Consider the following 26,326-nt stretch of genomic DNA (forward strand, 5'->3'; position numbering starts at 1 on the left):
GTTCAGCCTCAACCTGCCTGAAGAGTCCTGAGTTTAACGCCGACGCGTCTGGTTCTCTAAGGAGCTTAAAATAGGCATTAGTGCGTCTCTGTAAGGTGTGTAATCAGAACACACAGGGTGGAAACACAACACACACACATTCAAACCGCATGTCAGATGACAAGGGAACAAAATCAAACAAAGTTATTTTTATTTGATCCTATAATGATGACAGACATGGAAGCTTTAGTAACAACGCTTTTGGGTGGTAACATGAGGTGATACTCATTTCAGAAAGAAAAAAAAACTTGGATAAAAGATGGAGACAACTTTGCTCTTCTCAGATCCTCATAACAATGTTTTGCCTGAGAATAACGACGGAGAAAAGATTTGATTCATTTTTGATTTAGGCAACAGAATGACTTCAGCGCACAAAGAAACAGGTCAACTGGATCAAATGAGGCTATAAAAACAAAGAAAACCGAATTTTAAATGGTTGATTATGTATCAACTTTATTTAAATAATACAACCTCACCTACAGCGTACAGTTAGAAAACGCCACTCATCCGAAGATGGGAAGGATAACTGGTCAAATTTACAAAGCGAGGAAAAAAAACAACCCAAAAAAACAACAAATGTACAAAACAACAAAGCCATTAAAGAAAGAACAAATCAACTATAACTTTCACGCTTGCCAGAGCCGGCACTCAGCCTCCCGACGGGCTTTAATGGCCTGGCAGGAAGGAACCAATAGTGAACTCTTTGTTAGTCTGAATCTATCATACAGAAACAAAATGAAGAAATGAGCATCTCTCCGCTCCTCACACTGTGACAGACTTCCTGCATCACATATTCTTCACATACAAAAATGATGCAGCTCAAAATGACAAGTGAGGAAGTATATTTACCCAAGTATAAAAAAATAAATTAAAATGATCAACATTTATACACAAGACGGCCGACAACAATCCTGAGAGCTGCTGCACAATCTTTAACCTTCTGGAAAGTCAGAACTTTTCTACAAACTCCGCCGCTTTGAACCCACATTTACAGATTCTCACACAAGGCTGGCAAAGAAATCGCTGCCTTTCACACACAAAACGGGAACAACTGCTTTTCCTCAACCTGATTCAGACGCGCCACTCACTTCTGATTTATGGTATGTGGTTTTGAAACTTGGAGGGGAGCTTCTGGAGATGAGACAGAATCCACACAAAGTGGACATTTCCACCATTAAGTGCCCACTCCTCCTACTGTGAGCCCGTTAGGACCTGACTGACAGCAGGGGGAGCATGAAAACACTCACACGATAATTGAATTTTAGGTCCAGGCGTAAGTTATGATCGTCACCAACCACTTGAGCCAAAAGCTTGTAAATTGATGCTGCAAGGTGGCAAATTAGCCCGTCCCTCCAACTGCTCTCAGAAACCTGCAATCTGTAGTCTTGAAGGATTTCTCTTTATTTTTAACAGAACAGTTAACAAAAAAAACCTAAAAACAAAAACAGGAGATCTAGAAGGTGACTTTTAAACCAGTGAATCGAATCCTCTTCTGATCAAGAAAACAAACGAAGAGGATGTGTTAACCAACCACGGCTGTGGGATAACAGGTTGAATTTTTGGACAGCTTCATAATATGTACCACTGGAGAGGGATGTGATGCGTCTGTCATCAGTCTGAGTGGCTAAATCAGTTTCCATTCTTTCGAACTTAAAGCTGCAAAAGTTTGAACATTTATGAGCTGGATGCATCTTCACAAAACGATAAAACTAAATGTTCACTTGAAGGTCTTTTCTCCTACTAAAAGGTGTGTAAATGGAGAAATGGAAAAACAGTGGAGTAGTGGTTTTAGAGGCAGTACTTAAAGGTCACAGGTCACTGTGCAAAGTCACCTTTTTTTGTTGTTGTTGTTACTTGCAATGGATGTGTGTGTACGAACAGCCGGAGGAGCAACAGACATTAAAATATGAATACAAGCCTCAGAGAGCACGAGCTGACGTAGAAAAATAAATACTAAAAAAAAAACAAATCAAGCAGAATAGATTCATGTTTTGATTTTTGCAGCTGCCTCTGCAGAAAAAAAAATGACATGGTGATAAAGAAAACAACAACAAGCTTCTGTTTGAGAAAGCTTAACGGTTTGCCGAGGAAATACAGGACAGTGAAGTCAAAGGCAGCATTTTGTTTCTGACCGCCTCAGTGCTGCTGATTTCATCACAGAAACCCCACGAATGAGCAACATTGTGTTGGGAAAATTTGAGATAAAAACAAAACAAAAATACTCCCCAAAAACATATACGACCACATCAGAGAGTTCAAAGATGAGAAGATCTCCAAAACAAGAGCAGAGGAAATGAAATTAAAGCAGGATATGAAGCTAAAATGTTCATTTCGTATAAATTGTGTTTTCTTGTACTCTGTAAAACTGAATTCACGAAGCGCTGAGATGAAGAGAATACATCTATTTATACATCAATAAGTCTGTTTAAAATAGAGATTTAACTTTGAACCATTCCCACTACCCAAGTCTTTTATAGAATCTGATTTTGCAACAGTGTGGTAAAGTGTGTGCGTCTGTGTGTGTGTGTACATGAAAATGCGAGACAACAATTTGTATACAAATGTTTGTGTTAACTAGTATTCAGCAAGTTACCACAGTGCACTTTTCTCTCTCCTCTTCACTGATCTGTTCAGTGTCCAAATGTTCAAACGAGCCAAACACACGACGGCCTCCCGGTCGCGGGATCAGTGTCACTGACAGAAAGGTGAGGCTGTGGGGTCGAAGCCTTTGAAAACGTCCTTCAGGGAGCCGTCCTGATCTGCGGCCGCCGGGTCGGACTGCGCCGGGCTGTTTCCTCCGAACGGGCTGCTCGTCCCGCCGGGCTTGGCGGCCTGCTTCACGACGCCAAATAGAGTGGACACTGGTAGGTTGTGGACACCTGCGGGTCCCTGGTCTGCTGAAACTCCAGGAGCGCCCTGACCTCCAGATGCGGCCGCCCCAGCAGCAGCAGGCCCCCCCTGGGCCGTGGAGTTAGGTGAGGGAGCGGGCTTGGGCCGCGGCCTGTTATAGCTGTTGTATCGATCGGTCCCTTGCTCTCCAGTTTTCTCCGGCTCTGGTTGGTCCAATGCAGACTTCCGAACAAACAGGGGCTCCTTGGACTTGGGTTTACTTGTCGTGGGGTCGCTGGGTTTGGGCTCTGTGCTGGCTGAGTTGGGGGAGTTGTTCGAGCCGCTGCTGGTGCCAGGGCTGCCTGGTTTGTTAGTCCGAGGGTCATAGAGGCTGATGCTGCTCAGCACACTGGCGCCCCCTGGCGCCCCAGCCCCCACACCGCGCCCTGCTCCACCCGCAGAGAGCAGCCTCGGGTCGTAGGGGGCGATGGCCGGTGGGGAGGGGGAGGATGTTGTGGCAGGAGATGTAGCGGGAAGAGGAGGAGTCACAGGTTCAGATGACTGCTTCAGTGCTGACTTCTGCGGCTGGAGGCGGGGGTCTAACGGGGTTTTACGGGTCATGCGAGGGTCTACGGGCTTTTCTGCAGTTGCAGGAGGCATGGAGGGAGTTTGACCCAGGGACAGAGGGGCAGAAGGGGTGGTTAAGTGAGGAGGGGAGGGGGTCTGGGATGGGCCGGAGTTAACCGTCTTCAGGATCCGAGACAGCAGCTCAAAGTCTGGGAGGGACGAGGTGGAGGACGTGGAAGAGGAGGAGGAGGAGGAAGAGGAGGAGGAGGGAGCAGGGGGGTCAGAGGAGGGAGGAGGCTGTACGGGAGGAGGCTGTGAGTGAGGGAGTGACGTGTGGAGCTGCTGCTGAGCGCGGGACAGACGTGGGTCGAGGGAGGACACAGGAGGGATGCCTGGTGGAAGTGGAAGGAGGTCCTGCTTGGGGAGAGGGAGCGGAAGGAGATCTTCGGGCGACCAGGTGATGGTTTTGGAAAAGGCTGGCATATGAAGAACAATATCCTTCTTGATGTGGCTGAACTGCTGCAGCTGGGAGCGTGGGTCTCTCAGAGCCATACCCATGAGCGGGTCCAGAGGAATCGGTACGGGCTTGTCCCTGAGAACCCGCTCCGTTTCCTCTTCCTCTGCTGCTGGAGTTGTAAGAGGCGGGGGCTTGTAGACCAGAGGAGGTTCTGTCTTAGGAGCAGGAGGCGAGTGGGAGGTGGAGCCCGCCGAGGCAGCAGCAGCGAGCCTGGCTAGCCTCGGGTCTGCGGGTGGTCCAGAGGAAGATGGAACTGGCATGGAGTGGGTGGGGTCAGAGATTTGGGCCGAATCAGTGGCACGTGCCAGGCGCGGGTCCCGAGCCAAACGGGGGTCTGCCGGGCGAGCCGGAGGGTTGGCGGGAGAGGCCTTCTGGAGACGCGGGTCACTCGGGAGGCCGTCGGATTTTTGAGGAGTCTGGGTCTGTTGGCGAAGCGTCTTCAAGATGGAGGTCACACTGCTGCCGCCATCCTCATCCTCACTGGAATACCAGTTCCCTGAGTCACCTAGAGAAACAAGGCATTTTACATTTGATTAACTTTGAAAGAATCTTTAAAGATTTCAGACTTGGGATATAAATGGATTTTTATTTAAGAGTTAAATTGTAAATTAATTTGAAGTCGACTGCCAAGAACTACGGCCATTTATCTACATCCACGTGTAGATTTCACCCTTTAGAGATGCAAACCAGTGCTGGTGTGTGAAGATGGCAGAGTGGGGAAAAGGAGCTGGGGGTCAGAAAGGCAGCGTATCATAAGGAGAATAAAGATATAGGGTTTTGTCAAATTGTACAGTGCCCGAGTCCTGGAAACATGATTGCAAATGGTTGCTTTAAATTAAAGAGCAGAGACTTATTTCCTGATAAACTGTGGTCATCATTACTGTTCCTTAATGTCAGCAGGGATTAAAAAAACAAAAAACATTGGTGTTACTGTTCAATTAACCAAAGCCGATTATCAAATCTTAAAAGTATTTTTTTTTTTTTTTAGACAATTGACAAAAAAATGATAGACAGAGAGGTGCGGATGTTTTTTGTGTACCTTCGGTGTCTTTACTCTTCTCTGATCCTCCTTCGGCTATCCTGCGAGCTCTTTCCTCTTCCTCCTGCTGCTTCTGTTGGATCCTCATGAACAAGACGCGCTGCGCTGGAGGCAGAAAGTCCGGCACAGAAATCCCTCCCTGACTGGCGGAGGCTCCGTTAGCAGAGTTTTCTTGGCCACCCGGCTGATTACCAAATTTCCCCGCTCCTCCTCTCTCGTCCATGCCAGAAAAGCCCTGGTAGTCGTCACCTGAGAGGAAACAGTAAGTGTACTCATCGGTTAAAAAAAAGATAACATAAAAGTAACATGCAGTATTAAGTCAGTTGTTCTAATGAATGATCTTGATCTGAAATTCCCTCCTACCTTCTTGAACCACTCCCTCCATGCCCTCCTGCTGGTTGTAGAAGTTATTGAAGAAGTTTCCTCCCCCCGGAGGAGGACCTGGAGGCATCGCACCCCCGTGCGGAGGCGCGTCTCCGGACGCAAATCCTCCCATCATTGGTTGTCCACCGGGGCCCATGTTGGGGGGGGGCATGTTCTGCATGTCAGGGGGCATCATGCCTGGAGGGGGAGGGAAGCGGGGAGGGGGGCCACCCGGGGGCCCCTGGGGTCCAGGTGGAGCGGCCTGACCCTGGTTGCCGCTGGGAGTCTGGGTTCTGAAAGAGAGCAGGATACGCGTGTTTATTATTCACAGCGAGAGGATGAAAACGGGTACGAGGTTGGATTAAAGCTTCCTCTCTCTGCTGCTTCTGCATATCAAACAGGTTTTGTGTCGATAGGACAAACTAAATAAGGGTCTGTGATCAAAACTGTATGCGATTAGTTAGATTATCTATGACATAATGTAAAGTTGTTGGATATTTTAAGATGAATCCTGCACTGAAAATGAATTTGTTGACTGATAAAAAGTCACTGCCTGTCGGCCTCAAAGCCAAAAATGTGTTTCTTTGAGTCGATGCAGAATCCAGCTGCCGGGTGGACGGATTCAATATATCAAAGATAGACCCACCGTGGCCTAATGTCACTAGCTCTCACTCTAGTTGAGATCAACACCTAAATGATCCAAGAAACGTTTTTATTCTTAATGTTTGTTTTCTGAGCTCTTACCTGACAGCCAGTTTCTGAGCCAGCTGTCCTGTCGGCTGAACTTTAATCGCAAACAACGAGGGGATTTTCTTCCCCATGCCGCAGCAGCCGCCACCGGGAGGTGGGGGACCCATGTGGGGAGGAGGGCCACCGGGATTTGGGGGCCCGCCTTGGAAGGGATTTCCATCAGGACCGAGGATCGGTGGACCAATACAGGGATTAGGCCCAGGAACAGGCATTGGTACTGGGGGACCTTTTCCAGAAATTGGCCCCTGATTAGGTCCAGGAAGACCCCCAAAGTCACCCACCGGAGGCCCACCAAAATCCCCAGGCCCCGTGTTGGTGTCTACAGGATGAGGCCGTGGAGGGGTGGGGAGGAGGCCGACTCCGGGAGGGGGTTTAGGAAGAGGGTTGATCCCCTGCTTCTTCAGCTCCTCCACCTCCTTCTCATCCTCAGCTCCAGCCTCGGCATCCTCTGCCAGCATCTATAAAACAAGGTCACAGGAAAAATACACCGCTGAGTGAATCCGGTATCTATGGAAACGCGGGACATTTAAATATATTTTGACAGAACCGAGGAGCCAATCAGCTGCTGGGTTTAAGGATCCCACCTTGTTGAGCAGCTCCTGAGTGTCGTCATTGAGGGCGTCATGGGAGAACATGCACTCGTCACCGTTGACACAGTTCCCTGTGGTGTGGAACAGCTTACAAGGGAATTCACGTGGCAACACAGTCAAGGAGGAACCGTCACAAAAAGAATAATGCAAACCTGTCACATTTTCACTTATGTAAAATTTCAGTAATGTAACTTCGCTTTCACAGCTTTACTTTCAATCATCTCTTTTCAGAGTTGAATTTGACTGGAGAAAGTGGTCCCTATCCCTTATACCCCTCCATGTGGTCAGCAGGAAAGGATATCATGCATGTAAGGGCAGTGGTCGGCTCGGGCACAGAATCCAGTGATGTAGAACTTGCACAGCTCCTTCTTCTTTGGCAGCTCTATATCGTGGCTGAAGTTGCAGTGGTCCCCCTGGTGGTTAAAACAGGCAATAATCAAATCATAAATCAGGGTGGCTGAATTAAACAACATTTGAAAATTATTCTTTTGTGTTTTGAGGCCTTGTAGCTGTTTCAGAATAAACTGGGATGCAGACAAACTTCAAAATCCAGCTCCACAATGTATGTATGAAAGAGCATTGACAAAATAATTTTATGAAGAAATAATCAACAAACAAAAAACTTCCGACACTATTTAACACAAACTGTGATTGAGCCAACAAACACATTTGAAGTAAAAATAGAGTCTTACCCAGGTGCATCTCCCCTCGATGTAATACTTGCAGATGGCCTTTCCTTTCTTATCCTGGTGCTTTTCATTCTGATTCCTCCTCCCGAGTCCTGGTCCGTCACCTCCAGTACCGTCCTGAATCACACACAAACAACAATACAAATTAGCAAGAAATGACGTTGGATCGTCCAAATAGTTTCAGGTTGACGTGAAAAACAAAAAAAAGAGTCTTACCCCGTTGTCCATGTCTCCGTTGTTGTCGTCATCGTTCCCCATGTCACCTCTTCCTCTCCCTCTGTTTCGACCCTTTCCTCCTCTGATCATCCCTCGCCCTCCTTTCCCTCGGCCTCGCCCGCGGCCTCCTTTACCTCCTGGTGCACAAATGGACAGACAGTGTGAGGGGACAGACAGTGTGAGGGGACAGACAAGTCGACAGCTTGTGCTCGTTCGTGAACTTTATGGGAGATTACTTCAAGAAAGAATAATAAGAAAAATGAACACACTCAAACCTCTGCCTCTGTCTTTGGTCTTCTTGTACTGATTGAGTTCCTTTGAGTATTCGTCGTAGTCGTCATCCCCCATGTGGTCATACTCGTCCTCTCCGTACTGTAGGGACAGTCACTTATTAAGACACAATTTCGGAAACAAAATATACTGCAGGCTTTAAAGATCAGTAATTAGTCTAAAGTAACATTTGTACCCTTAATTTGGTTTATTCTGGGAAATGAGGTACAACGTGTTTGTCTAACCCAGAGCAGACCGATTTCTAACAAACAAAAGTACCTCAAGCGGTGTTTGTTTTCTGGAATTCTTCCATGTTAAATATATTTAAACAATTAAGCAAATACACAAAATAAAGCTAATAAAAGAGAAAAAAAAATCTCTTCCTAGACTTTGACCAAAGCAAATAGATAAAGGTGTTTATTTGAAGTTCTAAACCTCACCTCCATTTCGTCTCCGTATCCGTCTCCATCATCGTTGTCTCCTCCCATCTTCCCTCCTCCTCCGCCGCCGCCCCCCGCCGCCTCCTCCTCCGCCGCCGCCTCCACCTCGCCCTCCTCTTCCTCTGCCTCCTCCTCGTCCCCTCCTCCCTCCCCTCATTCCTCCTCGGCCTCTCAGGCCCTTCATACGACCTTTGCCCCCTAAAGAGACACAGAGACAAAGGAAGAAATGAAACAAGAGTAAGTTTCAGTAGCTTATCGGTGGAATCTGGATCGATAAGAGAACTTTTGGCAAATAAACTCTATCGTCTGTCCACAACTTTGCAAATAAAACTGCAGTGCAAGTAAAACAGCAAGAACACACTGAGGAATCTGGAACCCAGCTGCTTACTTTCCTTCTTTTTTATATAATACAAACCTTGTTTTTTAGAAGAAAACCTTTTTCACAACATCAAGTCTTAAATATAATTCTGTCATTAGATGTTTCCCGTTTTCAGTGAAAACCGGATCAAATATTTAACATACAGCAGAACGGTTTCTGCTGTATGCGTCGGTACGCACAACAAGTCTATTTTTCAATTCCAGCAGTTTTAGCCAAACTGCCGTTGACCCACCTCGTCCGCGGCCGCCGCCTCCTCCCTCCTTGGCCTTGCGATACTGGTTGAGCTCCTTGGCGAAGTCGTCGTAATCTTCGTCCACCAACTCCTCTTCTTCCTCTCCCTCGTAGGTTTCCTCTTCGTAGTCGTCGTAGCCTCCGTAGCTCTGTTTGTCCATCTTCATGTAGCCGCCCTTCTTCGGGCCGCCGTAACCGTGAGGCTAGAATTATTGATGAACGAAGGATTAATGAAACACTTCGCCGTCAACAAAACATCTGGTCGAGATTTAATGTAGTTTTGGGGAAGGTTTGGTCTTCAGACTTACAGCAGGAGGGTACTGGGGGCTGTACTCTCTGTACTTCACCCTCTTCTCACTGGGACTGTAGTCGGAGTCCTCGCTGAAGTCCGAGTGTTCGTCATCAGAGGACGCGTGACGCTGAGAGAGAGAAGACCAAACGTCAGACAAAGAGAAAGACACGGGTTCGTATTTTGAAGACGAAGACAGAAGGGCGGATCTTCTCACTTACTTTATGTTTTGATTTGCGTTTTTTCTTGGACCTCCTCTTCTCCCTTTCCCGCTCCCGCTCTTTCTTCCTCTTCCTCTTGCGCCGGTGGGCTCTCTCCTCGTCCGAATTGCTGCTGGGATGTCGCTCCCCGCTCCGCCGGGGCCTCTCCGCTGGCCCTTCGCCTCCCGCTTCGCCTCCTCCTCCTCCACCTGCTTCATCACCACCTTCTCCACCTCCTCCCACTGCTGCAGACACCCCCCCACCCACTTCCACCTCCACAATGTCTCCCCCGTCGTCTTCCAACTCGCCCTCCTCCAGCTCTCCATCTTCTGGCCTGTATATGAAAAGAGGGAGGTTACATATCTCATCTTCTCCTTCACTCTGAAACGGTCAGAAGCTTCAAAATAAGAAATATATAACAGAATGATACAAACTAATGGGAAGAAATAAGAATGACTTTATAGCTCCAAAAATACATATTTATATATGTGAGCATCGAAAGATAAATGAATAAATGGAAAACAAGTACAGAGGCTTGGACATGTTGACAACAATTTAAGATCAGGCGTTTTCTAAATTTATAAATATGAGGAGTAATTTGAGCTGAAACACCATTCAGGTTAGAAACATTAAAAAAAAAAACGTGATACAACAGCTGGTAATTAAAATAATAACCAAAAGAAAATCAAAAATAAATATCATGAGCAAAATGTGTTGCCTGGGGCCGACGGGAGATCCTTTCAGATTGTTATCATGTTCCACCCACTGCTATCTGCCGTGCAGATTTCTGAAACCAAACCGCATTAAAAGTTGTATTTTTAAGATCCGTCGGACAAACTGTCGGAGAGATAAATGTTAGTTTGACTCCATAAACTGTTTTTTGATTGATAATTCACCCCTCAACCTGTAGCCCGGGTGAAGGCCTGCACAAACCTTCATGTCAGGTCTACACGAGCATAAATATATATACATATATATATATATATATAATTCTGTATTACTATTTTAAAAACTGATGCAGGTGAATTAAACTGTTGGAACGCCGTACTGAGTTTCTAGTTTGCAGCCGCTACCGAGACTCGAACTATCAGGAAACCCGATTCAAGAAGTGAGTCATCTGGAAAACAGGAGTTGACTCGAAGCCGAGAGACGATCATCTTTGATCAGCAGTCGTTCCAACGGGTAATAAAACACAGCCTGGAGACTAAATCCACGTATCTCTTTGTTATAAAGCACAATCCAGAACAAACAGCTAAATCGGTCTTTATGTTTGGTCTCATTTGATGTTCTCAACTTTTTTTCTGTTCTCCCTGAAAATAGATCTTGGTTACTTTCACCGTCATCTGCTCTACAATTCTTTGCAAAATAGCTCCAAAAATACGAATAATTACACCAAAATGCAGCGTTTTGGAAGGTTAGATTCCACCTACCTAACTTTCCGTCTCAAACGCTTTACTGAACTCAAACAGGTTCTTTGTCCTGCACCAGCTATGAGCTTTAAACACCCCCCCCCCCCCCCCCAAAAAAAATAAAATAAAAAAAACTCCACATCTATATGACTCCTCTATTTCACTACTGGCATGTGCCACATGCTGGCTTTTTTTTTTTTTTTTTTTTTTAATCCAAACCTTTCAGAGTCAGGCACACAGACCTGTCACAAGGAAATCTCTCATGTCCCATTGGAGGGCTCTCTGCAGGGATTTGGCTGTTATGAAAGCAGGTTGTGGTGAATAGGGGGGCGGCTGGGACTCACTATGGGCCTCTCTGGCCTGGCGAAACACGAGACGCACACCACCTGCTGCAAAACATCGTGCCAGCTTGGAGGAAAAACTCCAAAAATACAAAATCCATCCATCCTATACTCAGCCAAGAAATTTGAACAGGTCAGGTCAAGAGTTAATATAGTTCAAAGTCCACCAACGTGACACTAAACAAACCTGTGGAGATGAAAAACTGTTATTTACTTAAGAGTTATTGCTTAGACCCCTTAAAAAAACAACAAGCAATGACAATAAAGCTCAGTAAAGTCTGGGCAGCTATTTCTCAGCCAAAGAACTTTCCATTTATATCCATTAGTACCAAACGGTAAAATCTCTAAACACACGCCTGCAATCAGGATAGCTGAGAAATTCTGACAGTTCAACAGAGCACACGATTGTTATTATTATTATTATTACTCCCGTCTACCGAGGACGGCTGAATCAAGGATTTACCATGCATTATGGTACATTAGCTCAGTGGATCCGTCCATAACTTTGTTCTGAAAGCAGAGGGCCACGATTAAAATGGGGAATACTTACTGTGACTGGTTTTCTTCACATTTTGCAATCAAAACCATTGAAAAAAAAATAAAAAATAAAAAAAATAAATAAAAGGTTTTCCCTAACCTTTGGTGGACACTAGTGGTTGTTTAGTTTTTTTTGGGGGGGAGGAGGAGGGAGGGAAAGGGGAACTTTGAATTTGGGCCAACTGGGTCTTTGCAGATTTTGCCAACTGGGGAAGGTGAAAGGGAACTTTGTGTTTGACTTTAAAACACTTCTGGGATGCTTTGCAGACGTTTTACACATTTTTGGGGGGGAAGTTGGGGGGCGGGAGAGAGAGAGGGGTGGAGGGGGGACTTTTTGTGGATGATGGAGGACGAGTCAGTGAGGACTGGAGGGGGAAAGTGACATGTTAAGACAAATATTCACGACCAGCGAAGCTTACTCGTTTTATGAAGCTACGCCATTACAACAGCTGATTGGTCAATAACTTATAAAACTCATAAATCAATACTTAATCGATACCTCACATTTAGGGCCTTGGGGGACCGGGAAGGGGGAGAAATCCTTAATTTTCTACCGGTGTTTGGAAGCTGAAGATACGGTTTCAAACGAAGGTTATTTACGACCGGAAAAAAAAAAAACACACACACACACACACGGTACCATTTTAGAAGTGCGTAGCTAGTTGTCGCTTCACACCGCCTCACGCCATTTCTACGGATTTAGCGATCATTTCCTCACCCGTACAACCGCCACGCCGGTCTGACAACGCGCCTCACGCCGCGTTAGTTAACCGGCGCGGCGAGCGGAGAACTCCGGCGAACCGCAAATCGCCATCAACAAACGCGTTAGCCGCGTTAGCTCGGAGCTAACGAGCTAACGCGGCTAACTTAGCCCGAGAGCAGGCCCGTCGTCCCCCAGAAGAACCGCCGGGCCGTTTTACACCCGCGACTCCACAAACATCGTCACCTACGCACACCGTTAATTGAACGAGGGTTGATTAGTACGCGGTTCTCCACAATGGGCAAGTAAAAACCGATGTTTTTGTTCCCCTAATCGCCGAACTGGCAAAAGCCGGCGAGTGAAGGTTATAATTGATGAGCTGGTTCGGCTTCGTCTCTCTCCCTTCTTTCTTTCTTTTTTTTTTTTTTTTTTTTTTCTTTCTCCTTCAGACAAGTTGACTTTGGAGTCGATTGATCGCTGATTGTGTTAAACGTTAAGAAAAATAAAATAAAAATAAAAATACAGGGAATAACGTTAATATCTCCGAGCTGCTATGTTTTGGCCTCCCAGTTGGCGGTTGTCGTGTCAACATGGCGCTCTTTACCTCTGTGCTTGTTTTCCAGAAAAGGCGAGTTTAATCCCTCTGACAGAAAAAAAGAAAGAAAAAGAAACCCCCGGGCTTTTTGTGTAAAAGCACCGGGACAAATAAATAATTTCATTTAAATATGATTGTAGAATTACTCGACCTTTCGTCAGTCAGGAGACTGTTGTGTTCGTGGTTGGTAGTTGGGGAGTTTGGATGGACAGTCATGCTTTCCACAGCCATTTCCTCTAGCTACATTGAGGTGCAAAAAAATTACAACTCGACGCTGGAAACTACTGGCTTATGCGTCACTTCACTAGAATCTACTTGTTTTTTTTTGATTTTGAGGAAGAGATTCAGTTCATAGTAGGCAATTCTCCATTACAGTTGTAAGAGAAATATGATGAAATTGAGTCCTGACGTTCTCCGTCCTACAGTTGCGAAGTGAAATGACGACTGATGCGCTTAAAATGGCCGAACGTCTTCACCGAACAGAAAAAGGGGCGTGTCTCTCCGAGAATGACGTCATGACGGACGAGGCACGCAACTCACGGAAATAACCGAACGGTAATCCGGGATAAAATAACCCCCTGAGCTTGACTCGCAGACGCACCAGCGGACCAATTTATGATTATAGTATTTAAATAATTACAGCCTAATAAGGATTTTTTTTTTTTTTTAACGTGAAAACGTACCTGTTATCTCAAACATAAAATGTGATTAGGATTATGGTCTCTTGGTAATGGGGCGTAGTAAATTCAACCAGATTAACCAGTCAGGCTGTACTGGCAAACATTACCTGCTTTAGGTGGCAAAACTGAAATGCAAAATATACAGACACCTTGTGTGGAAGTTTATTAAACACACATTTCTACACAACACATGAAATCTTCAATAAAATATTCTGCCTCTGTTATTGGTGATTACTGTTCATGCTTTATCCAGTTAAACTTGTATTCATATAACAGTTACTACAATTACAACAAACTAATTTACTCATAATAAACCCGGGGCTTTAAGGTTCCCTAGATTGATTGCTTTTGCTTGGTCTCACTAGAACCCACACTAAATATTGTAACTACAATTAATTCAGAATATAAGGAGGCAACCTGTCTCACAAAATGCAAAAGTTATTTTATTTAGATATGCTTGTACAGGACTAATGTAAAATAGTTGCAAACCTAACTTGTTTTTTTTTAAACACATGCTGAAGCATGCATGACAACATTTTCCCACTCTGGGATTAATAAAGTCTGATGTAATCAAATCTAACCAGTCTTTTTCAAAATGGTTGTAAAACTATCAATATTACAAGACAATACTCAGGGACCAATTTACCCTTTGTTCAGTTTAGGGCAGTAAGCGCCGCGATAAGGGTCAAATTTAAACCGGTGGACCTAAACTAGTGGGTTTACAACTTCAGGGTTAAACATTTTATTGTTGATGCATCATTTACACGCCAGCATGAACGAGAAGCTACTTTTAAGATTAAAACGAGCATCAAAACAAAGCAAATATACACGATAACGAAAGTGACTAAATAAAATCGTGAACAAAATACTTCAATTAAAACGAGAAATAAAAAAAATAAATAAAAAAAGGGAAAGCACCCTCCAAAAAAAAACAACCTGCAGAAGTTATTTAATTTCAAAAATATATTTGAAAAACCACACGTCTTTTGTTTCGCTCTCCTGACGTCATCATCCGGCGCCCATTCAGAGGGGGACTGTCGCGGCGGCATATTGAAACGGCTACATCTGCAGCAACAACAAAGGGCTTCTTTAAAAAAAAAAAAAAAAATTTAAAAACGCGATTCCCCCCCATTTTAGAGTGAACTCAAAGAGACGATATGATCGAGAAGGAGGACCCGGTCATCAGCGAGGAAGAGGCGGCGCAGTACGACCGCCAGATCCGGTTGTGGGGACTGGATGCTCAGAAGAGGTCAGTTAGCTCGCGAGGCTAACCGGCGCGGCGGAAGGTTTTACGTGTTACACTCTTCCTGCGCCGGTTTCGACCGACGCGCTTGACTTGGGCACTATTTATTTATTTTATTTATAATAGGCAAATAAGTTTATTCGTAGAGCACATTTCAACAACGAGGCAATTCAAAGTGTTTCACGTAAAACCATTAAAAGCGTTAAAACATCAAGCGAAAGAAAAGGACATTTAAAAACAATTAAAAACGGTGATTAAATGCGTGATTTAAAACATTAAAAGCTTTTTTTTTTTTTAAAAAAAGGCTTTATAAGTAGTGTTTATGATCATTTGTCATGGCAACGTGTGTAATAGTACACGTCAGGATATTTGTGTTATCCGTATGTAAACAATTACAGTCTGCAATTTGTTTACATGTGTTTATTTTCAAGCTGGATTTGATTGAGTGAGATCACTGGGTTTCCATGACAACGGAGAACAAAGGACTAACTTCCTTTGACATACACGTCACATTTTTATATGAAGTAAACGGTCCACGCAGGCACTTGTAAATGTAAAAAAAACTTGTTTAATTTCAGTCCCGAGATTGTTTTAATATCAAACTTCGATCATGTTTGTTCCCTGTAATCGAGGCTCATTCTGGTTTCCCCGGATGCTGTTGCTGTTCCTCCACATCCCAGTTTAAAAGTCCTTATGATCAACCTCAGGATCACCATCTCAGACAAACAGCTGCTCAGCAGCATGATATTCAGTTTTTGCATATTTTTATTTTTTTTTCTCCCTGCATCACAGGCTGCGGGGGTCCCGTGTGCTCCTGGCAGGTTTGGGTGGTCTCGGTGCTGAAGTGGCCAAGAACTTAATTCTGGCCGGTGTGAAAGGACTCACTCTGCTGGACCACGAGCAGGTACGCTACGCAGTCCAAAGCAGGTTCTTCTCGTTCTCCTAAACTGCACTTGTGGCCTGCATAAATTTGGGGATTTTAAACTGCACATCCTTTCTGCGTTCGTGGGTCCACCAGGTGTCGGAGGAGTCATGTCGAGCTCAGTTCCTGGTTCCGGTGACGGCTCAGGGTAAGAACCGGGCCCAGGCCTCTCTGGAGCGAGCGCAGAACCTCAACCCGATGGTGGAGGTGCACGCCGACCCGGACAGGGTTGAAGACAAAGCGGATGACTTCTTTCTGCAATTCGACGCGGTGAGTTTAAGAGAGAATTTTAAAAGTCAAACTGGATAACTGGAAAAAAAAACAAAAAAACAGCTGTGTTCAAATGTAGTAAAATGTCAATGAATAAGTCGGACATTTGAGAAATACATTTAATTATTTGACTTAAAATTGCAGCACATATGTTTTCAGATGTGGCTCTTCACACCAGGGTTCACTTTAATGTACACTAACTTGTGTTTCTAACTTTTGTGAGTGCTTTCCAAATGAATTGTTCCTCTGGGGATACTTGAAATAATGAGCACCCAGTCGTGTGTTACTCGGGGTGACCACTAGGTGTCGCCCGTAGCCCATATTGTGCATTGAAAGCTCTCCTTGTTTTCATCTTCCAGGGGACGAAAACATTTGCAATAACTTTATTTCTATAAAGTGTTGTTTCAGTAATGGAATCCGCTGGACTTTCATTCTTCAGCCACGAGTCACGTTTTTTATTTTGATGTCTTTTATACAACGGTTTAATGTAATTCGTGTTTTATTCGAATAATGGCAGCTGCAGGTTTTAAGTTTATGTTTGCTTTATTTGGCCCTTTAGGGTTTTAGAGTGTCTGGAGATTTGTACTAGTTTGTACATGCGAGGCTTTTTCTGGTTGGCTGATGAATAGTTCTGTCTAATAACATGGCAGCTGAACTTAATATTTTAACCATGTTACATTTATAATAGTTCATTTATACAACAAAAAATAATCAGTATTTGTACACGAACACGCCTGCGCTGCTCAGGATTTAAGGACATTGGCTCTTAAAGTGAATAATAATTGAAATGAAATGATGACGTTTCAGCCTTCACATGTAAATACAATTTTTTTTTAAGCTCACACACACACACACACACACACACACACACACACACACGCACACACGCACGCACACACACACACACTGGGTAAATACTGTTGGACATCCAGCCCTCTGATTATCCAGAATTTACTGCTCAAAACCTGAAATTTCAAATCCGTTGTGCTGTAAGTGGCACAATACTGAGAAGATAAATCTCAAGCACCTCCACTTATTGTGTCACCTAAAACACGATGACATACAAAATGTCCTTTTACATTTAAACAAGTCGTTGGATTTCGTTTGATAAATAAGAGAACGATTGTGCTCTTTAGATATTGTGATGAAAGGCAGTCATCGTTGAGTTTGTTCGTTTCCCGCCGGCAGCTGTACACACAAGGCTGGATGTCATTTTTATCGCTGCCGACAGCAAGAATGTATTTGAACACCATCAGAAGAATAACAGAGAATTTTTTTTTTTTTTTTTTTTTTTTTTTTCCCCCCTCCATTCCCTTCTGTTGTGTCTGACTTGTCGGTAGTCTTCCTCCCTCTGGGGGTGCTAAGTGAGGGTCAGGGAGGAGGGAGAGCGATACGGGAGGAGGAAGAGCGCAACAGCAGTCGGACGAGGAGAAGTGAGGACAGGATGAGAGTCGTATTTTAGTTGGACAGATTGAGGGGAGACGAGAGGGTCAGAGAATATAAAAAAAAAAAAAAAAAAAATGGAGATAAAAACAGAAGGGGGTCTCTGTGTTTCTGTGCTGTCGACTGCGCATCGCTTTTATCTGCTTCCATGGACGTATCCGTGTGCGGCTCAGCAGGAAGATGGAGGCTGATTAAAGTGGAGCAGTTGGAGTGTGGTCGCACATTTCATCCGAGAGACCTAATTACTGAAGGATGAATGTAATAGAAAAACACACGCTCCATCTGTATGCTTGCTGTTGACTTGCTTATGTTTATAGTACAGCTTTTATTTATTGTTTTTTTTTTATGTTGTTTTTAACAAGAAAACAATAACATTATAACATCCACCTTCAAAGCACCTGAAAACATTATTTTTTTTGCTCTTTAATATTTCTCTATGACATGAATGAATGACTAAATGAGAGACGGCCAAATGTTAAAACATAAACAACAACAACAAGAAAAGAAAAAGTTTTTAAGAATTGAACAGTAAAAAAACCCCAAAAAAACCCAATCTGCTGGTATGGCAGCTTTGGTGTTTGACTAAAATTAATTGGCAGTGACGTCTCCATGGCAACACAGACAGACGTGCTGTGAATAGATTAAGATGTGGTTAAATTTCAATTGCTTTGAAATACAGGACATCACTTTTTTTTTTCCCGATGTTTCTCTGTTAAGAAAAGCAGAAACACACTTCCTTGTTATTCTGATTCTGACACATCTGTGATTATTATCACACAGATGTGGTTTGAAGTTTATTTGTTTTTGTTTTTTTTTAAGTTGTAGCTCTTTGTGTGAAAGATGAAATTGGGACATTTTGGAATTGAAATAGTTTTAAAAGTTGAGTTTTATTGGCAGCAATAGAACATAATATTCATAATTATGTTTCATTAGTGTATAATCACCTGAAACTAAGAATCACTGTGTTCTGGTGACCTCCGAATGAGCCCCGAATATCTACATAGAGGTGTCTTACGCTGTGTTACACTCTTGGACTGGGGTGGAGGGTTGGGTGGGGGAGGGGGGTGTTCAGTTGGTTGCAATATGCAATGTCACTGCTAGTTGACACCAGACGATTTGTTCACGAAGTAACGGGGAACTGTGGACCTGGACGTTGGTCCGTCTGCTGCGGTGCGGACGCAGCATCCGTCTTATCAGCGAGCTGAGGGTGTTTCGGGTGTTCTGGACTGAGTCGGTTGGATAAGGTGGACCCAGCCCATAGTTGTTTACAGTCCGACATCAGCCCCCCGCCCTCCCCCCCGCCCCCCCGATTTCACCACAAGGACATTGTGTACTCGTGTCCTTGTTTGGTCATTCACTCAGGAAGGTGGAGCGGGTGTGTCTCCGTCCGTTTGGCTGCCGATCAGCTGCTGTTCAGTTTCTTTGTGGTTCCAAATATTGAGCGAGCTAAAATGATTTGACATTTTCTGTTAATACGAGCGGTTTTATTGTCATGCCAGTGGAGATGAAAATGACTGAATAAAAGCACACAAAAAAATATATATATATTTTGGGTACTAGAGGAGGAGAAATGTCTACAGAGTGGAAGGTTAATTTAATCGTGGGAAATGGATAAAATGCAAAATTTACTTCTGACTTTATAATTTCCCCTGAACATCTATTACGACCTGTGGAAGTTGTTTTGCTCCGAGTCTAAAAGAGCGTCACAAAACTTCTGCTGAGCAACATCCCTGAAATTCTTATTTAAAAAAAGTTAGTCAAACAATCATTTAAAGTCGGAGAAAAGGCTGGAGTTTAATAGAAAGTTAAAATCGCAAAGATCTTCCCATTATTCTGTTCACAACATGTCACCACTGAAACTCAGCTCAGTTTGTTAACTGCAACGACAATCATTAGTGGGCCACAGGCTCAATCAGCATTTTGTTGGTGGCATTTATGGAAATACAAATCTTTGAGATTATTACTTTAAAGTCAGATTTAAAAAAAACACAAAGCTGTGGTGTATTTCAGTCTCATCTGACATGTTTGCAGTGTTTTATTGTAGTAGTGAGTGGATTTGTAAGAGGATGGATGCAGGTTGGTATATCAACACTGTAAAGGGTTCAGTAACTGTTGCTTCGAAAGCCCTTCAGCAATCAATACTGGCACTCGAACCAGCAACTCTTTGACTAGCAGACAAGCCTCCCTAATCTGGCCTCTTCTTGTTTTCTTTTGTTTTCCCTCCCTCAGGTGTGTCTGACAGGCTGCTCCAGAGACCTGATGGTGCGGGTCGACCAGCTCTGCTCGCAGCACAACATCAAGGTCTTCTGCGGGGACGTCTATGGTTACTACGGTTACATGTTCTGCAACCTCGGAGAGGAGCACAACTACGTTGAGTAAGTTTGTCCACGTGACAGTCGTACAGTTACAGTCTTTGCAGGCGGTTGCTGCTGTTTGTGAAGTGCCTTGCTCGAGGTCGCTGCATTAAAGCTGGTTGATACTTAAACAAACATGATATTTTTGGACTTTGATAACTTAATGTTTCAGTAAAGCACATTAATAGTTGTTTTAATGGTCGAATAAGTTTTGTAAATCGTATCAAAATATTGTAACTGAACCAAATCACAGACTGTTTCTTGTCTCGTGTTTGTGCATGTGATTTTTCATACACAGTTCAAAACGTTTTTGTGAGCTTTTTATTTCCAGCGTAGTTCAAAGTGCTGAGTTCTTCAGCAATAACAGAATATTAATTAATATCGCTCTCTTGTCAGGGAGAAACCTAAAGTCGTGAAACCGACCGGCGACTCCAACGACGGTCCGGAGGCAAAGAAAGCCAGAGTCGACCCCAACGAGACCACCATGGTGAAAAAGGTAGGTCACTCTCACAGCCAAGTACTTCCTATTTCATCATTCTCACAAACCAGATTGAAATAACTGTCATGTATGAGGATATTTTGTCTTAAATGAAATTACTTTAATTAATTTTTTTATGTAAATAAAGGCCAGAGATAGTCAACTGAAATGACTAAATGTTATTGAAATATTGAGAAAATTGAGAAACGCATGTGAGGTCTGATTCTTTCAATTCCTTCCTCAGAAGCTCAACATGAAAATAATCGTCTGTTGTTGCCGCCTGCCTACTTGATAAATATTTGCTTTTCTAAAATACTTTTAGTCAACATTAATCAGATTTTTCTTGGTTGTCATTGTTTTTGTCATTGAGGGTCATAAATCCACATAAACTACTTGCCCTCATTAAAATATTGCCAGATGTGGCTTCACATTTGTCCTGAAAATGAGGAAAGAAAGAATAAAGACACCATTATTTTACTCCCTGTTGACATTACGTTTTGTTTTGTTTTGTTTTGAAATCTCCACCCCGTCAGACCACCAGTTTCTGCCCTCTGAAGGAGGCTCTGGACGTCGACTGGACAAGTGAGAAGGCCAAAGCAGGTCTGAAGCGAACGCCGGTGGACTACTTCCTGCTTCTCGGTTAGTGAATTAAGTGAAAATACAATCAGTACAGATTAATCCATAATTTAAATAACCGGTAACCATGGAAATAAAAAAAAAATTCTATTGTCTAAAAGATTTTAAAATTCTACAATTGTAAAGATTTTAAAATGAGATGCAGAGAAACTGAGTTGTCATCTGACATTTCTGCAGAGGAGGCCAGACGCAAACAGAATTTCCATAAAGAGAAATGCTAAAATATCCCAAACAATGCCGAAAGGTCTAAAAAAGTATAGAAAATTGAAACTGAAAAATGTGTAGGATCCCACAGAAAGACTGAAACGTGTACCATGAACATGCAAAAAAAAAAAAAAAAAAATCTCAGTTCCATTAAAGCTAATTAGATATTGCGTGCGTGGAAAAGCCCGTTAGGTTTTGTCAAATGTCATCACAGTGTTAAATGTTGAACAGAAAATAAACAACTTCAAGAAAAACAAGCTATAATAAGATTTTGGAAAAATTTATTTTGTTGCACGCGAATAACTTTTTTTTTTTTTTTTTTTTTTTTTTTTTTTTTTTTTTTTTTGGTAACCGTCACGCCCAAAAAAAAACTTTGACCCTTGAAGTAAATGGCACCTTCCTGTTTTTGGTTATTTGTGTGTCGCTGACCTTCTTTAGGAGTTGTTATTGCCTCTCCTGTCACCTGGCCCTGCACCATCCCCACTGTCTGCACGCTAGTTTCCATCACAGGCTGCCCATGGCCAGTCATGTGCACTGAGCGTGGAGCGAGACAACAGCCCGACATCTACAACGCGTAAAAGAACAGGAAATAACCAGATTGCGGGCTACAAACTTGTAAAGTACAAAAACCTCGCTGTGCGTAAATGCAGTGGAATATTATTTAATTTAACTTTTGCAGGACGCGTTGCTCACGTTCCTCTTTAATTTAGATTTTTTTTTTTTTATGTTGGGGGGGTTCAAAAATCAAAATGAATGATGCTCTGCAGTGCTGTAAGTCACAAACATCATTCTGCATTTAAAAATGTGTGAGCTCAAAAAGTAAAAATAAAATATCAGCCTTGTTGTATTTTCAATACACTAATGCAAATAACAATGTCTTAATTAAAAAAAAACTTCAAGATTTAATGTCTAAAATTCGCTAATATTCCTGCAGGTTTGTCACAAAAACACATTTTAGTAGCAGAACAGATAATTGCATCAGCTTTAGATCATTACATTCATCCACAGCCAGCGTCTTGCACAATTTCAGTCAAATGACTACTGCTTGTTTTTTTGTTTTAAATAATTGATTGGAAAATCTCTAAAATGGCTGATAAAATTAGTTTCTTCTCAGATTTTTGATTTTGATTTTTTTTTTTTTTGATTTTTTTTTTTAACACAAACGCTACCCTGAAAACGGATGACGTTTTCTCGGGCAGGTTGGGAGCTGGATTAGACAGATTTTACTATAACTGACCGAAAGAATATATCATAAAATAAACAAACTGAGTGCCTCATATTGTCACACTCGCCTACACCAGCTAGATGCAGTCGTGTGACAGCGGGTGTCTGGTATATTTGTTTATGGTCATCATGTGCAGGTGCATTTGTATTGAGAATATCTCGGCTGGTTAATTTTGGATTTCGCCAGCCGTCTAGGCCTTCGGTCTAATAGCGCCCCGTTCTGAAACCCACCTACTCACTGTGACCTCGCCCTATCTTCAGTCAGGCTCATTTCTGAGTGGAAACACCACCTAGATGTTTTTGTTTTTTTTACATTTATTTTGTGAGGGTTGAGAGAGGAGGCCGTGTTTTCATCCCTTCGCTGCTTCTATAATTGGAGCTAGCGGTGGTTGTTTTGGGCGACTGATGAGGAAGTGGCTCTTCCTCTGTTATAACTGCTTCCTGTCTCACTAGGAACAATCGGGTGATCTGAACCACAGGTTGTGGGTGTGTGTGTGTGTGTGTGATTATTATCATTTGCATTTATGATCTCTTTAATTACCCTTTTCCAATTAGATGTTGCCTAATAAGACACATTGAAACAGCAGGAGAAAAGATAAATAAATCGATATATATTGACAAAGCAGTATAAAAAGGAATCAAATAAAGTCTACTAATAAACATGCTTCTGCAAGGTCTGACATAAATAACGTTGTGACTCGGTGTAATTGGAAACAAATTTTTGTCCTTTTGTCTTTGATGTTAATGAGCAAGTTGTGGCATCAAGAGCCGGCGAACATTTCCCACTCAGCTCTAATCTGTGAAAACTATTACGCATCACGACTACGTGTGTAGATTCAGAGATGTTGTCATTGTTCCATCCATGTTCACATTATTATGTTTTGTTATGAAATTCTGTTTGATTTCCTCCAGTTTTCAACTTTCTACCAACCAAGTCTCGCTGATAAAGGGCAGAGCTGAGGTGTGAAGATGATTCATTGCCACTACTTGTGTGTGTGTGTGTGTGTGTGTGTGTGTGTGTGTGCGTGTGCGTGTGCGTGTGTGTGTGTGTGCGTGTGCGTGTGGCGTGCCTCGCTGGTGGAAATGGCCGTGGGAGGACTTGACTTCCTCTTGTGGTTTAAGTTAATGGACGAACAGGAAATACGGGGGCGAAGTGTTGATGTGTGGAGCAGTTGGAGAAGTCGGTTACTGTTTGAAATATCACTCGTGGCCAAATGAATTGCGCACTTTAGATTTTTTTTTTTTTATTATTTCTCAATATCAGTCCTGAAGCCGACACAGGAAGGAGATAAAAATAAAAAAAAACATATATATATACCCTAATATTTCCTTGTGCAGGTGGATGTGTGCGTGTTTGCATGCATGAGTCTGCTCTTCATTTAAAGAGGGGAAAACGTAGACTTAATCAGATGAAAGGCTGATGGTGCAACCACATACTGATCTTATCCTGCTTCTAAGGGAGTCAAGATGTTGTCTTTCCATAAGGTGATAATTCATGGTGGGAGCGTGATGAAATTATAAATGCCAATAGTGCAATAGAATATATGGAAAATATTGCTTTAGTTAAATGGTTTCAACTTGTTTGCAGACTCTCAACTGTCGTTTCCTTCCCTCTGTTTTCTGTCCTCCCTCCGTCTCTCTTTCTTTTCTGTCCTCCCTCCGTCTCTGCAGTTCTGCTGAAGTTTCGCACAGACAAAGGCCGTGACCCCGACCCGCTGTCCTTTCCGGGAGACAGTCAACTCCTGAGACAGATCCGGGATGACGTCCTCGAGGCCTTGGCGCTGAGCCATGACCTCCTGAACGACGACTTCATCAGGTGATTTTACAGGAAATAAATGAACTTTTTAATCTGCTTTCCTTTAGAATCTGTTGCAAACAGTGACTGAAACACAAGTTAAAGGTTAACATCAACACATCGAGTATATAATAGACATCTGTTTACCTGTAAATCCCCTAAAAACAGCATGCAGCGCTGCTATTACCTGCTCCGAAAATAAACTTCAGTTTTAAAATGAATGTGAACATAATGCACCGACCTCCAGGACCGAGGACCGATCCAGATCAAGTGACCTGCCAGCAGTCAACAGCACTGCTCCACATCCCTTCATCAGTTTCTCACTTCCTTAACATCCCACTTTGTATCTGGCTGTTCATGCGTCCACGTTTGTCCTCAGCTACTGCTTCTCCGAGATGTCTCCGGTGTGCGCCGTCGTCGGAGGAGTCCTGGGACAGGAAGTCGTCAAGGTGAGCGTGGAAATACGAGGAAGCCTCGTTTCCGACGTGTAAATCTAAACTCATCAATCATCTCTTTATTGGTTTCACCAAGAATTCATCAACTGAACAAGAACCCGAGGAACACGTGAATCCTCTATCAGATTTGTATTTTTTTTCATCAAACATATGTTAAATTAGTTGTACGCGTCCAGCTTGATGTTCATCGGTTTCATCTGATGGGATTTGCAGACTCGGTATGTCATCGTAAGGTTATTGAACTTATCAAGATTCATCTGGCAGATTAAAAACCCGATCACGATTTACTGCAACAAAATCTTAACACGCGATAAAAAAAATAAAAAAAATCAACCTAAAAAAGAAAAGATGATGAAAAGGCAGCGTGTGACCTCCGGCGGAGGTAAACAGGAGAGTCTAAGGTCAGAGCGAGTGTGTCTGGGTCGAGAGAGACGACTGGGAGTTTAATCAGGCTGCAATATACTGGCACAAGGCCAACCTGCTGTCTTGATGATGATGATGATGATGATGATGATGATGAAACCTGCTGCAACTGAGTGATGTCTCGCCGAATCGGACTTATTTCACTTGCGCGCCGAATAATGAACTGAAAAACTGACAAATGTGTGAAAGGCTTTAACGAGATGGAAACCTGCCACCGAAACCGGTCCTTCAAAATACACGTCAACTTTGTCCTCTTATGTTTGATAGACCGAGTTGTTTATGAAAACCCCCGAATGAGAGACAAATTCTTGACAGTCTGACCGTCAGGAAAATGTTGAATCGGTTTTTGATGGTAAATGTTGTCAATCGTAGCGATACGTTCCTCAATAAATTCTCTGTGGCTCCTTGGAAGTAGGTGGTCTGAAACCTGACACCAGTACTGTGGGATTTCTTTTTACTTTTGCTAATGAAACATTGTTTAGTGGTCAGGCGTCAGAGAATCCCACAATGCATCCTGGTGCACGCAGGCACGACAGGAAAACAGAGAAACGTTGGTTTTTGGCCACTTTTATTACTTCAATTGATTTGATTTACCGTCAACACCGAGTGGCAATGTTTTCCTTTTAATGTTGTTTTTTTTTAAATATTTTTATTAGTAAAGTGTTATTTATCTTTTCCTCGTCTTTGCGTTCAGGCTCTCTCCCAACGAGACGCTCCTCACCGCAACTTCTTCTTCTTCGATGGGCGTAAAGGAAACGGCGTGGTCGACTACTTCGGACCAAACTGACCGTGTCGGCCGACACACTGTACACAGGACGGTTTTACACACACACACACACACACACACACACAAGTTCAGCAAACTCGTATTTGATCTGCGAGATTATTTATATCATTACTTATTTCACAAGTCATGAAATTCAGCTGTTGTTCCATCTAAAAAAAAAAAAAAAAAAAAGAAGTTTTTTGTGTCATTTGATTCATTTTCCTACAAAACCTGACGAGTACTGTGGGATCTTTTTCTACATTTGCTAATAAAACATTGTTTAGTAAGAAGATCCGGCCTCTTGTTTATGGATTTTTTTGTTTATCCCTTTTATGTAAGATTTTTTATAACGGTCCAGTCGTGGTCTAATTGTAGTTATAATAATTGTCTTCATTATTGAGCTGCTGGGGAAACTTTTAAGTTCCAGGACTTTAGTTGTAATG

General features: G+C 43.0%; 2 protein-coding genes across 4 annotated transcripts; one reads left to right on the plus strand and one right to left on the minus strand.

Moving 5' to 3' along the window:
• Window positions 1–173: 173 nt before the first annotated feature.
• Window positions 174–13,402, minus strand: zc3h4 (zinc finger CCCH-type containing 4). Its single transcript, XM_069161020.1, is given in 15 exon segments — window positions 174–4,457; window positions 4,992–5,240; window positions 5,355–5,647; window positions 6,099–6,562; window positions 6,689–6,798; window positions 6,996–7,107; window positions 7,387–7,500; window positions 7,600–7,736; window positions 7,875–7,971; window positions 8,310–8,372; window positions 8,374–8,507; window positions 8,921–9,122; window positions 9,228–9,338; window positions 9,430–9,742; window positions 13,142–13,402. Coding segments are annotated over 15 exon segments (4,206 nt in total). The 5' UTR covers window positions 13,222–13,402; the 3' UTR covers window positions 174–2,730.
• Window positions 12,052–26,257, plus strand: sae1 (SUMO1 activating enzyme subunit 1). 3 transcript variants are annotated; one of them, XM_069161023.1, is made up of 10 exons: window positions 12,052–12,696; window positions 14,808–14,919; window positions 15,706–15,817; window positions 15,932–16,105; window positions 19,778–19,923; window positions 20,299–20,398; window positions 20,914–21,019; window positions 24,116–24,260; window positions 24,619–24,688; window positions 25,812–26,257. In XM_069161023.1, the coding sequence occupies exons 2-10, from the start codon at window positions 14,828–14,830 to the stop codon at window positions 25,902–25,904; spliced, it is 1,038 nt and encodes a 345-aa protein (XP_069017124.1). In that variant the 5' UTR covers window positions 12,052–12,696; window positions 14,808–14,827; the 3' UTR covers window positions 25,905–26,257. The 3 variants fall into 3 exon arrangements, with proteins under 3 accessions (XP_069017124.1, XP_069017123.1, XP_069017122.1); XM_069161022.1 differs by lacking the exon at window positions 12,052–12,696 and adding an exon at window positions 13,462–13,545; XM_069161021.1 differs by lacking the exon at window positions 12,052–12,696 and having other exon boundaries at window positions 13,599–14,919; window positions 25,812–26,256.
• Window positions 26,258–26,326: the final 69 nt, after the last annotated feature.

The sequence above is a fragment of the Embiotoca jacksoni genome, unplaced genomic scaffold (assembly GCF_022577435.1).
Source record: "Embiotoca jacksoni isolate LCO1_2020_lvr unplaced genomic scaffold, fEmbJac1.0.p SCAF_28, whole genome shotgun sequence".
Taxonomy (NCBI): Eukaryota; Metazoa; Chordata; class Actinopteri; family Embiotocidae; genus Embiotoca; species Embiotoca jacksoni.